The sequence below is a fragment of the Ranitomeya imitator genome, chromosome 1, assembly GCF_032444005.1.
Source record: "Ranitomeya imitator isolate aRanImi1 chromosome 1, aRanImi1.pri, whole genome shotgun sequence".
NCBI classification, from domain to species: Eukaryota; Metazoa; Chordata; class Amphibia; order Anura; family Dendrobatidae; genus Ranitomeya; species Ranitomeya imitator.
Genome location: NC_091282.1, coordinates 377845481 through 377860263, shown reverse-complemented (window position 1 = coordinate 377860263; position 14783 = coordinate 377845481). Strand labels below are relative to the sequence as shown.

The 14783-nt window shown below is 44.1% G+C and overlaps 1 protein-coding gene across 3 annotated transcripts in view; it reads right to left on the bottom strand.

Annotated features, from left to right (window-relative positions):
* Window positions 1-14783, bottom strand: part of IRF9 (interferon regulatory factor 9) — an 87140-nt gene that overhangs the window by 33592 nt on the left and 38765 nt on the right. For 2 of the 3 annotated variants that reach the window (XM_069761914.1, XM_069761922.1), the window contains exon 6: window positions 647-721. The exons of the other annotated variant lie outside the window; for it this stretch is intronic. In XM_069761914.1, coding sequence (XP_069618015.1) covers window positions 647-721 — 75 coding nt within the window. The remainder of the gene's footprint in view (window positions 1-646; window positions 722-14783) is intronic. 3 annotated transcript variants of the gene reach the window in all.

Below are 14783 nucleotides of genomic sequence, written 5' to 3'. Positions count from 1 at the left end.
CACTAATGTGAAGCACAGCTCTGCCCCTATTTAACGCTATTTTTAGCTCATCTTGAAAAAACGGGGTGACAGGTTCCCTTTAATTTAAAGGGAAACCCAGTGTCAGTAAGAACACAAATCTATGTGCAGGGGAAGAAGCAAAAGACAATACTGACGTTACTGCAGGAGATCGCAGAGGATATATTTTGTGAGGTAAAATATTGTGTAAAAACAGTCAGTGAAATATTTTACCTGACAAAATGTATCCTCTGTGATACCCTGCTGTAATGTCAGTATTGTCTTTTGCTTCCTCCCCTATGATGTGGTATGCTCTGTACACGGTTACACACAGAAATGAAAATGAATTTTAAAATGAACCCCTGTAGGCTGTGTGCACACGTTCAGGATTTTTTGAGTTTTTTTCGCTATAAAAACGCTTAAAAAAATGCATACATATGCATCCCATTCAAAGGAGTCAGAAGCGGTGAAGTGTCTCAGCAAGGCCCCTTGGGGTGACTGGAGCCAAGAAACTGCCTTTCTCAGGATAACATATGTTGGTGACCTTTGTGAGAGATGCAGTCTCAGTACAGATGTAAATTTACTGCTGGTCATACATCCATGCATATATATTTCACTACATACCACAATTGCAGATAAGGACAATTACCTTTTCGTTGGTCATGTGATGCAAAATCAAGGGGAAAGATGGAGGGCGTGCAAGGAAAGATGTTGAAATAGCCACCTAGCGCAATGGAATAAGATAGAAAAAGTCAACCCGTAGATTAAAAATAATAAAATAAACTTTCTCTGAGCTAAATATACTAATGCTATTTGACCTGCGTACTGGTCAGATTTACATTTTCCATTAAAGAGAGCTTGACAACAGGATTCCTTCTGCTAAACTGCTTCCTTCTAGTCTAGTACATGGTAAAAGTGTCATCACACCTGCATACATCACATCACATAGACCTGCATACCTTTAGAAATTCACTCAAAAGCAAGGCGGCTGGAATTTGAGGCTTGCGTTAGGTATGAAGGACAGTCCTTGCTAGCCCATCAGACCAGTTGGTGATCAATTTCATACAGTGGTGAACAATCATTATGTTAATATGCTAAAGTATGCTGGCTGGTGTGGTGTGATAAAGACTAGTGATGAGCGAATGCACTCGGATAAGATGTTATCTGAGCATGTGTGAACCGAATGTCTTTGATGTGCGTGAATAATATGTTAAGAGTCCCCGCGCCTGCATGTCTCGAGGCTTTTCAGAGCCACAACACATGCAGAGATTGCCTTGTTTGTTAGGCAGTCGATGCATGTGTTGCAGCTGTTGACCAAGCCACGAGACATGCAGCTGCTGGGACCTGAACATATCATTGCACATGCTCAGAGAACACCTTATTCCAAAGACATACTGAATTACTGAATTACTGACATACTGAATACTAGGGAATTTAAGATTGTGAGCCCCATTGCGGACAGCAATGATAATGTGTGCAAACTGTAAAGCGCTGTGGAAAATGTTAGCGCTATATAAAAATAAAGACTATTATTATCAGAGTACATTCGCTCATCACTAATAAAGACACTTAGGGAGCTATTTACCATTAGAAGTTTGTGGCGGAAGCAGTTTAGCACAGTGAGACCTGATGACAGATTGCCTGCAAGTGAATAGGTTTTTCTCAAAATATAGCTCTTTATTTCTATCTCTTCTCTTTGATCTTTGTCTTATTTATTCACCATGCATTAGATATTAAACTCTCGCATAAGCCCTAAAGCATATGCTTTTTGCCGATTATAGAACATGAAAAAACAGCAGAATTTCAGCTAATTTATGTAATTTTGTGGGAATTTGTTGCATTTTCCTTTCGAATAAAATTAACCATAGAAATACAAATATATATACAGCTGTGGCAAAAATTAAGAGACCACCATATCAAAACCCTGTCATGGGCAGCCCAATCTCCAGACCTGAACCCCATTGAAAACCGATGGAATGTAATCAAGAGGATGATGGATAGTCACAAGCCATCAAACAAAGAAGAACTGCTTACATTTTTGTGCCAGGAGCAGTGTGAAAGACTGGTGGAAAGCATGCCAGCTAAGACGCATGAAAGCTGTGATTAACACTAGGAATACTGGTATAGTCATTTTGACTACTTACTTGCAGTTGTTCTAGTCAGGGTTCACGATTCCAGTAGTCCTAGTGTTAAAAATCATGGTTATTCCACAAAATATTGATTTCTGAACTCTTCATGAGTTCAAACATTAGTATTGTTGTTTCTAAATGATTATGAACTTGTTTTCTTTGCATTATTTGAGGTCTGAGGGCACTGTTTTTTTTTTTTTTATTTTATTGATTGGAAAATTCGGAGACATGTTGTCAGAAGTTTATAGAATAAAAGAACAATTTACATTTTAGTCAAAAATCTATTTATATAATTGCCTTGTAATGTTTTCATTTCCTGTTCTGTACAGATGTCACCGTATCCCAGAATTCCAAGCGGAGGAAGTTCACAGACTGCCATATTGGGACACCCAAGTGATGGGTGTCTCAATATGGAAACTGATGCTGGTACAAACCTATTGCGCGGTACCACCAGCGGAACACCGTCGCACCACACACAAACACACACACTCTATATGCCGTACGCACCACACACACACATACTCACTCACGTAGCCTCTACCACCAGAACACAGTAGCGAACACGCCGCCACCAGGATCAGCCGAATGATTCACTGACTGGCGTCATTTTTGCACAGGAGGAGCGCATGCACAGTTTTAATGTGACTGCCGCTATCTGTCTGCACAAAGATGGCGACGGTCTGATTTACTGCACCTGCGCAAATTACGTGCAGGTGCAGTGAATCATTCGGCTGATCCCGGCGGCAGAAAATACAAAACTGGGGGCTAAAAAATAATTTTTGTGGGAAAACATTTTTGTTTTATTTTTACGGCTCTGCATTATAAACTTCTGTGAAGCCCTTGGTGGGTCAAAGTGCTCACCACACCTCTAGATAAGTTCCTTAGGGGGTCTACTTTCCAAAATGATGTCACTTGTGGGGGGTTTCAATGTTTAGGCACATCAGGGGCTCTCCAAACGCAACATGGTGTCCCATCTCGATTCCAGTCAATTTTGCATTGAAAAGTCAAATGGCGCTCCTTCGCTTCCGAGCTCTGTCATGCGCCCAAACAGTGGTTTAGCCCCACATATGGGTTATCGGTGTACTCAGGACAAATTGTAAAACAACTTTTGGGGTCCATTTTCTCCTGTTACCCTTGGTAAAATAAAACAAATTGGAGCAGAAGTAAATTTTTTGTGAAAAAAAGTTAAATGTTCATTTTTATTTAAACATTCCAAAAATTCCTGTGAAGCACCGGAAGGGTTAATAAACTTCTTAAATATGGTTTTGAGAACCTTGAGGGGTGCAGTTTTTAGAATGGTGTCACACTTGGGTATTTTCTATCATATAGACCCCTCAAAATGACTTCAAATGAGATATGGTCCCTTAAAAAAAATGGTGTTGTAAAAATGAGAAATTGCTGGTCAACTTTTAACCCTTATAACTCCCTAACAAAAAAAAATTTTGGTTCCAAAATTGTGCTGATGTAAAGTAGACATGTGGGAAATGTTACTTATTAAGTATTTTGTGTGACATATCTCTGTGATTTAATTGCATAAAAATTCAAAGTTGGAAAATTGCGAAATTTTCATAATTTTCGCCAAATTTCCGTTTTTTTCACAAATAAACGCAGGTACTATCAAATAATTTTTACCACTATCATGAAGTACAATATGTCACGAGAAAACAATGTCAGAATCACTGGGATCCGTTGAAGCGTTCCAGAGTTATAACCTCATAAAGGGACAGTGGTCAGAATTGTAAAAATTGGCCTGGTCATTAACGTGCAAACCACCCTTGGGGGTAAAGGGGTTAATAACTTTCACTTTGACATGGGAGCGTTTCTTCACTCTGGAGAAAGCAATGTATAACTGTCCATGTCCAAAGGTGGTTCAGGTAAAGAAATACCCACTCGATTGAGGGTCTGTCCTTGGGATTTGTTAATAGTCATTGCGAATGCAGGTTTTACTGGAAACTGTTGTGTTCTTAATTTAAAGAGAAACCCAGTGTCAGTAAGACACAAATCTATGTGCAGGGGAAGAAGCAAAAGACAATACTGACGTTACTGCAGGAGATCGCAGAGGATATATTTTGTGAGGTAAAATGTTGTGTAAAAACAGTCAGTGAAATATTTTACCTGACAAAATGTATCCTCTGTGATACCCTGCTGTAATGTCAGTATTGTCTTTTGCTTCCTCCCCTGTGATGTGGTATGCTCCATACACGGTTACACACAGAAATGAAAATGAATTTTAAAATGAACCCCTGTAGGCTGTGTGCACACGTTCAGGATTTTTCGAGTTTTTTTCGCTATAAAAACGCTTAAAAAAACGCATACATATGCATCCCATCTTTTATAATGCATTCCGCAATTTTTGTGCATATGTAGCGTTTTTTTTTCCACGAAAAAAACACATTGCGGTAAAAAACGCAGCATGTTCATTAATTTTGCGGATTTTTTGCGAATTTCCCACTATACTATTGCATTGGGAACCTCCGGAAAAAAACGCAAAAAATCTGCAAAAAAAGCGCGCAAGAAACGCATGCGGAGTTCCTGCAGAAAATGTCCAGTTTTGTTCAGGAAATTTCTGCAAGTAATCCTGACGTGTGCACATAGCCTAAATGTGACCGGCTTCCTCTGCCTGTAGACACGTTGCGCATCTGCCGCCGGGATCAGCTGAATGATTCACTGCGCCATCTTTGTGCAGACAGCGGCGGTCACATTAAAACGCATGCACTCCTCCTGTACAAAGATGGCGGCGGTCAGTGAATCATTCGGCTAATCCCGGCAGCGTGTTGGCAACAGTGTTCCCGCGCAAGAGGCTGCGTAAGTCGTATTCAGTGTGTCTGTTGGTACGACGTATACAGTGTGTGTATGTGGTACATATGGCATATACAGAATGTGTGCGTGTGGCGTATACAGTGTGTGTGTGTGTGACGTGTTCCGCTGGTGGTACTGCGCAAGAGGCTGCGTAAGGCGTATACAGTGTGTGTGTTGCGTACAGCGTATACAGTTTGTGTGTGTGGTACATACGGCATATACAGAGTGTGTGTGTGTGTGGTGTGTGTGTGTGTGTGTGGTGTGTGTGTGTTTGTGTGGTGTGTGTGTATTGTGCGGCGGTGTTCCGCTGGTGGTACCGCGCAAGCAGTTTCCATATTGAGACACCCATCACTTGGGTGTCCCAATATGGCGGTCGGTGAACTTCCGCCGCTTGAAATTCTGGGATCCGGACAGAACATTACAAGGCAAGTATATATTAAGATAATAAAATAGATATGTTGAGAATTGTTTAAAAACTAAGGTCCTAATTCATAAAACCGTTTACACCATAAAACTGGTGTAAAAAGCTTTGAAAAGTTGCAAAACTTTTGCAATTTTCATGCTATTTTTCCCAGCGCTAACAAAATGGGCAGAGTCGGGGCAAGATAGGAGGTGTGGTGACTCCACTTGTTAAATTCAAAGGCGCACATGGAGGCAACCGTCACTTTGTGCCTCACTTGATCCATTAAGAGGTCTGTGTCTCTAAATGAATCAGGCACCTTGCACTCTTCCCCCTTCAATCTGGGCCTCAATCTTTGTGTTTGGATGGCTAGAAACAAATCCTGATATTTGTATGTCTCTTTATACGATTATTGTAGCAAAGGGAATCATATCTATTTTACTATAAAGTGTACACAAATGTACAAGTATAATCAAGGCTGTGGAGTGGGTAAGCCAAACCTCCAACTCCTCCATTTCACTGACCTTGGAGTCCATAAAGTGCATGTCGTACATAAAGTGCAGCACAGATTCATCTCAACTAAAAGCCAAGATCCTTAGATCAGGAACAGAACAGACATTTATAAGACATGATGCGTGATGAGTTTTATGTCTACGTTTTACATCCATAAATAGTTTTTCTTATTCTAAATGGTTATAAGCAAGCAACTTTGTAATTTACTTGTTTTTATAAATGCTATTCCCACCCCCCGTGGTCAAGAACCGAGGGCTTTTTAATTTTATTGTTTACTGCTCGATGTCTAGGTTACCAGCCAGCGCTGCAGTTTGTTAGCAATGGCCAGTCTCTTAAGCATGCATGATCATTGTACTATGATATCACTGTCCATATTATCCATATACTGTATCATCAATAAGCAATATATTTCTACTGTGACATCATAGCGTGCATTTATACTGTACTTTGACATTGTGTACATTATTCCTGTATTATGACGTAACTGTGTGCATTATCCTTGAGCATTAGGGAGATGAAGACTTTCATGTTCTGATCTTGGAGGTGGTATTGCTCATTATAACCTTTGCATGGGCTCCACATGATTACTTATTTTGCTCTTGATATCCGTAACAGAACTGCCTCTGGTTGTCTGCATCTGGTTGATAGGAGGGAGCAAATGAAAGAGAAAGATGCACCCCCATCCCGATATGATGTTAATGTCACTGTCAGAGATTGTCAGCGCATATATCAAGTTGACAGTCACTGGTGCAGCTCAGCTCCATTCACAGCTGTTGGGAGGCAAATCCTGTCCATGACAAGCAGCCATTATCTGGTAGTTATGGGGTGGGCTCAGCCTGTCAGCCCGCTCCCGATTTGCACTGTACATGACAGATGTCAGGAAAGGAATAAAAGGGTTGTTCGGCCTTAGGCTAGGTTCACATCGCGTTAGTGGCATCCGTTTAATGGATCCGTTACCAAACGGCATTAACGCAATATAACGGATTCGTTAACGCACCCATTGCCATCCATTATCGTAACGCATCCTAACGCAAGTCAAAATCAGCATGCATTAGCGATGATGCGTTACTTTGTGGCGCACGCTCGAACGCGGGTACGTTAGGTCTAACGTAGAGCGAACAGACATGTTCGCTGAGCATAGACCTCTATTACTTCGCATGTCAACGCAATGCAACCATGCGTGCAATCGTAGAAAAAAAGCGAGTTTGAGCATCAGTGTTAGCACACCCGTTAAACGGATGCCACTAACGCGATGTGAACCTAGCCTTAGGCTACAAGTCTGCAGTCACTCTATATGATTACAGACTTGCGAATCCTGACATTGTGCGTAATGAGCATAGTGGGAATAATCTGGTGCCGGGAGCGGGCTGTCATGTGGCAATCAGCAGGGTCACACACACTAAGGCTATGGATTCTTTAGAGCATACAAGGTTCAAACTTATTAAAGTTTTAAGCTTTAATAGAAAAGGTACAGGGCTTACAATAAAAGGTATACAAATATGGAAATAAAAGTGACATACAAATATGCAAAAACAGTGGTAAAATAAAAGGGAGAAAACTTACAGAAATATTGAACCTTGCAGTCTGGTATTCTGCCCCTGAGGGAGGGGGAAATATGGAATGGATCACATCAGCTTGGCCTGCCCTCACTGTTAGCATTTTTCTATGTGTACAGGCCTAATTTAGAGAGTTAACTTGGAGGTCAGATTTCTAGACCAGCCTCTCAGGTTAAGATTCTAATCTTGGTTTGCACGCGCAGGTGCAGTGAATCATTCGGCTGTGTCTACAGGCAGAGGAAGCTGGTTACATTAAAGGGGTTTTCCCACAATCGAAAGTTCATTTTAAAAATGGTCTATGTGCAACAGTGTACGGAGCATACCACATCTCCTAGGCAGTGGAGGAAGCAAAAGATAATACTGACATTACAGCCATACCTCCCAACTTTTGAAGATGGGAAAGAGGGACAAAGTTTGCGGCGCGCGCGGCAAATTTAGGCCCCACCTCTGACCACACCCATTCACTAGTCACACCCATATCCACGTCTCAACCACACATTTAGCACTGCTGATCAAACTGTTCATAAAGAATAATTATAAACAAAAAAATATGGCCAGACAGTGCTTCATACTGTATAATGACTGCACATGCTGCTCCATACTGTATAATGGCCGCACATGATGCTCCATATTGTATAATGACCGCACATGATGCTCCATACTGTATAATGGCCCACATGATGCTCAATACTGTATAATGGCCACACATGCTGCTCCATACTGTATATTGGCCGCACATGATACTTCGTACCGTATTTTTTTTTTTTTTATCAGATACATATATCTATATAATCAGTATAAGTATATAAGGGGACAATACAAATATCTCGCTGAGGATCTGTTTATACCAAGGAAGGTGACGGGCACAAGGGGGCATTCTTTGCGTCTGGAGGAGAGAAGGTTTTTCCACCAACATAGAAGAGGATTCTTTACTGTTAGGGCAGTGAGAATCTGGAATTGCTTGCCTGAGGAGGTGGTGATGGCGAACTCAGTCGAGGGGTTCAAGAGAGGCCTGGATGTCTTCCTGGAGCAGAACAATATTGTATCATACAATGATTAGGTTCTGTAGAAGGACGTAGATCTGGGTATTTATTTATTATGATGGAATATAGGCTGAACTGGATGGACAAATGTCTTTTTTCGGCCTTACTAACTATGTTATGTTACTATGTTACTATGTTACATTTTTATTAAGGAAAATCAATGATAACAAATGACATCAAGCTGTTATTCACAGATAATCATATATTTTATGAACATAACTCCCCCACCCCCTTTTCCCTCCCTGTCCCCCCCCCCCCCTTCGAGACCCCTTTAATGCTTTCCCAAATTCCCATCTGAAATTCCTTCCCCAATTCAAATACAATTGTATAGTATGAACGTCATCTATACCATTATGCATCCTCCCCACAATTCTAATCCCATTCTATCCATGGCTGCCAAATCTTTTGAAATAGATCTAGTTTATTTCTCTTAGTATAGATACTTTTTTCCAATAAAATTATATGGTCCGCCTGCGTAAGAAAGTCTCGTCTAGTCGGAGGCTCCTCCCTGATCCAGAACCGAGCTATCAATTTCCTTGCTATGAATAACAGTCTAGCAATCGCCAGTTTAACCATAGATACCGCTGCTATTTCTTCCACATAACCTAGTATACAGACCAAAGGGTCTCTGGGAATGACACACCTGTATACCAATTCAATCCGAATCAATACAACTGTCCAGAAGGCAGACAATCTAGGGCAGTGCCACAGCATGTGTAACATGTCTGCCTGTTCCTGCGAACATCGTGGACACTCGGAATCAGACCTCAAACCCATCTTGAACAGTGTATCGGGAGTTCTGTAGGCTCTATGAATCACATATAATTGAGACATCCTCCTAGGTTCGCTCATAGAGATCTTAGTCACATATTCTAAAATAGATTCCCATCTATCATCATTTCTCTCTCCCAATTCAGCTTCCCATTTCATTCTAGACTTCATGGGATGTTTGGCTAGAAAGGTGAATAATAAATCTCTATACACTTCTGAAATTGCCCCCCTTGTCCCGCTGTTCTCCAAAATGGAAGCCAGCGTGATATCAATCTGGATCTCAATACGTTTTCTCCGACATTGCGACCGATACGCATGCTGAATTCTTTTATAATGATATAAATTTAAATGTGATAACTGGAATTCTGTTTGTAACTCCACAAATGACTTAAGTCCCCCTTGACCCATTAGCTGACCCATCTTTCTAATTCCTGCCTCTCTCCATGGCCCATATCCTTCCATTTGCTTAAATTCTTGTAAGTTTATATTATCCCATATAGGTGAGTATTTGGTAAGGCCTGTGACACCCCTAATCTGTTTAACTTTTTCCCATACCTTATGAATTAGGAGAACAGTAGGAAACCGAGAACCCAGTTTCAAAAATTGCCCCCCTTCCAAACTCTCACCCAGAGGCCATTTTCCCATCAAATAACTCAAACTACTGGGCGATTGCCCCTTTCCCATCTCCTCCCCCCATCCTCCAATATGCTGGCATTGTGCTGATAAAAAATATACCCAAGGGTTAGGGAGCGCCAAGCCCCCTTCCGCCTTTGGCCTCTGCAAAGTTTCTTGTTTAAACCTTGGGTTTTTTCCCCCCCATATTAGTTCACCAAACAGCGATTTAATTTTATGGAACCTACTCTGCGGAATCCAAATTGGAGAATTATGCAGTACATATAACAACTGCGGCATCACAATCATCTTCAAAAGGTTCACTCTTCCAATTACAGAGAGATGTAGTTTGTTCCACGCTGAAATTTTGGTACGTATTTTTTGTAGCAGAGGGCTTAGATTAAGTTCTTCAAACCTCGACAGAGGAAGGGTGATTTGTATCCCCAAATATTTAAATTTCGAAACTACCTTCAATTTTGCTGACATTTCCACCTCCTCAGTACCCTTTTCTACCTCATCAATGGGCATAATGCACGATTTGTCCCAATTTATTTTGAGTCCAGAGAATTCCCCAAATTCCTCAATTAATGCCACCGCGTTATCCAGATTCTCCCCTGAGTCCCCCAAAAATAACAAAATATCGTCAGCATACAGAGCCACCTTCTCCTCCTTCATTCCATAGACAAATCCTTTTATCTCTCGTGCCTCCCTTATTTTAGCGGCCAAGGGTTCCACAGCTAGGGCAAATAGCAACGGAGACAATGGGCACCCCTGCCTTGTACCCCTATGCAATGAGAAACTATCAGATAATTTATTATTTACTCTAATTTTTGCCATTGGAGTATAGCAACCCCACCCAAGATATAAACTTAGGCCCGAACCCAAGGCACAACAGAACCGACCACAAGTAATTCCATTCTACACAATCAAAGGCCTTATGGGCATCCAAAGACACCACCACTCTCTTTCCAGCATTTTCGGCTGGAATTTGCATATTTAAATATAGTCTCCTTAAATTGATTGCTGTAGATTTGTTGGGCATAAATCCAGATTGATCTGGGTGGATTACTTTATCAATCACATGGGTTAGTCTGTTGGCCAAGGCCTTCGCCAAAATCTTTATATCCGCTGTAAGGAGTGAGATTGGTCTGTAGGACTCCGGATTCAGCGGATCCTTATCAGCTTTAGGAATGACCACAACAATGGCCTCTCTCATAGATGTAGGTAGTATTCCCCTCTCCAACGACTCATTAAATACCTTCTCCAATTTAGTTATTATTTCTTCATTAAAAATTTTGTACACCTTTACCGGAATGCCATCCGCCCCCCGGGGCCTTATTACCCGCCATATCCGCCAGTGCCACCCTCAGTTCCTCCGCCGCCATCGGCCTATCCATCCATTCTCTATCCTCCTCACCTAGTCTAGGAAGCTTAATCGCACTCATATACCTGTTCATCTCCTCTTGACCTTTATACTTCGTACCGTATAATGGCCACACATAGCCACTCCTACACACGCGGCTGCGCTCCGTACACTTTGCACACACGGCTCCACTCCATACATCTCATACACACACGGCTCCGCTCCATACACCTCGTACATATTCAGCTCCGCTCCGTACACCTTGTACACATTCAGCTCAGCTCCATACACCTCATACACGGCTCCGCTCCATACACCTCATACACACACGGCTCCGCTCCATACATCTCGTACACACGGCACTACTCTGTACACCTCGTACACACACCGCTCCGCTCCATACACATTGCACACGCTGCTCCGCTCCGTATACCTTGCACACACACGGCTCCGTTGTGTACACCTCATACACATATGGCTCCTCTCCATACATCTCTTACACACACGGCACTACTCCGTACACCTCGTACACACATGGCTCCGCTCTATACACATTGCACACACTCCGTATACTTTGTGCACGTATGGCTCTGCTCTGTACACCTCATACACACGTGGCTCCGCTCCATACACCTTTCACACTCTGCTCTGATCCGCACACCTCTTACACACACGACTCCGCTTCGTACACCTTTCACACGCTGCTCTGCTCCATACACCTCGTACACACGCGGCTGTGCTCCGTACAGCTCGTACACACGGCTCCGTACACCTTTCACATGCTGCTCCTCTCCGTACACACGTGGCTGTGCTCCGTACATCTCGTACACACACGCGGCTGTGCTCCGTACACCTCGTACACACGCGGCTGTGCTCCGTACACCTCGTACACACGCGGCTGTGCTCCGTACACCTCGTACACACGCGGCTGTGCTCCGTACACCTTGTACACACGCGGCTGTGCTCCGTACACCTCGTACACACGTGGCTGTGCTCCGTACACCTTTCACATGCTGCTCCGCTCCATACACCTCGTACACACACGGCTGTGCTCAGTACACCTCTTACACACGACTTCGCTCCGTACACCTTTCACATGCTGCTCCGCTCCGTACACCTCGTACACACACGGCTGTGCTCCGTACACCTTGTACACACGCGGCTATGCTCCGTACACCTCGTACACACGCGGCTATGCTCCGTACACCTCGTACACTTGGCTGTGCTCGGTACACCTCGTACACACACGGCTGTGCTCCGTACACCTCGTACACACGCGGCTGTGCTCCGTACACCTTGTACACACGCGGCTATGCTCCGTACACACGCGGCTATGCTCCGTACACCTTTCACATGCTGCTCCGCTCTGTACACCTCGTACACTTGGCTGTGCTCGGTACACCTCGTACACACACGGCTGTGCTCGGTACACCTCTTACACACGACTCCGCTCCGTACACCTTTCACATGTTGCTCCGCTCCGTACACACGCGGTTGTGCTCCGTACACCTTGTACACACGCGGCTGTGCTCCGTACACCTTTCACATGCTGCTCCGCTCTGTACACCTCGTACACTTGGCTGTGCTCGGTACACCTCGTACACACACGGCTGTGCTCGGTACACCTCTTACACACGACTCCGCTCCGTACACCTTTCACATGTTGCTCCGCTCCGTACACCTCGTACACACGCGGCTGTGCTCCGTACACCTTGTACACACGCGGCTATGCTCCGTACACCTCGTACACACGCGGCTGTGCTCCGTACACCTTTCACATGCTGCTCCGCTCCGTACACACGTGGCTGTGCTCGGTACACCTCGTACACACACGGCTTTGCTCCGTACACCTCGTACACACGACTCCGCTCCGTACACCTTTCACATGCTGCTCCGCTCCGTACACCTCGTACACACGCGGCTGTGCTCCGTACACCTCATACACACGCGGCTGTGCTCTGTACACCTCGTACACATGGCTCCGTATACCTCTTACACACGACTCCGCTCCGTACACCTTGCACATGCTGCTCCGCTCTGTACACCTCGTACACACGCGGCTGTGCTCCGTACACCTCGTACACATGGCTCCGTATACCTCTTACACACGACTCCGCTCCGTACACCTTGCACATGCTGCTCCGCTCTGTACACCTCGTACACACGCGGCTGTGCTCCGTACACCTTGTACACATGGCTCCGTATACCTCTTACACACGACTCCGCTCCGTACACCTTGCACATGCTGCTCCGCTCTGTACACCTCGTACACACGCGGCTGTGCTCCGTACACCTCGTACACATGGCTCCGTACACCTCTTACACACGACTCCGCTCCGTACACCTTTCACAGTACGAGGTGCATCGAGCGGAGCCGCGTGTGTGTACGAGGTGCACCGAGCGGAGCCGCGTGTGTGTACGAGGTGCACCGAGCAGAGCTGCAGCTTGTAATTAGCACATGATGATACAGTGACTGACTGTCATAGGGGCTTAGCCCTTTTATGCCTGGGGAAAAAAAGCAGCCACATTGATTAGTGTTGTCACTCTCTCCCAGGGAGCTGCAGCTGCTCCTCCTGCACAATGCACTGGACGGAGTGAGTCATCTCTGTGACATCCACTACTCACTGATCTGCATCTGTCCCATTAGCAGCCTCCAGTCCACTCATGGTCTGCTGCTTACATTGCCGCCGACACCCAGGCTGTGTCCGGCTGTGTTATGTTCACCTCAGGTGTCCCATCTCTCTGAACTGTGAGGCACACTGGAAGACTCAGGAACGTACCGACGGGGAAGGGGCGTGGCCTAACAAAGGGGGGCGTGTGACAGCAGCTTCAACTGTTCTGTCTGCGGGAAGCTCTGCGTCCCGTGCAGGACAGCCGAGGCAAGCATCAAATCCGGGGCAGTCCTGCACAATGAGGGACGTTTGGGAGGTATGTTACAGCAGGGAATCACAGTGGATTCATTTTGTGAGATAAAATATTTCACGGACTGTTTTTAAAAAATATTTTACCTCACAAAATGAATCCACTGTGATCCCCTGCTGTGATGTCAGTATTGTCTTTTGCTTCCTCCCCTGCCTAGGAGCTGTGGTATGTTCTGTACACGGTCAGACACAAGGGTGAGTGTGTCTGACAGTGTACGGGGCATACCACATCTATATATATATATATATATATATATATATATATATATATATATATATATATATATATATATATATATATATATATATATATATATATATATATATATATATATATATATATATATATATATACACACACACACACATACCTACAAATACACTTAGGCTATGTGCACACGTTGCGGATTCCATTGCGGAATTTTCCGCAGCGGATTTACAAAATCAGCAGTGAAAAATTGCTGCGGTTTTTACTGCAGATTTACCGCGGTTTTTAATGCGGATTCTGCTGCGGTTTTCCATCTGCAGTTTTCTATTGGAGCAGATGGAAAACCGCTGCGGAATCCGCACAAAGAATTGACATGCTGCGGAAAATAAACCGCTGCGGAAAATAAACCGCTGTGTTTCCGCGCGTTTTCTTCCGCAGCATGTGCACAGCGGTTTTTGTTTTCCATAGGTT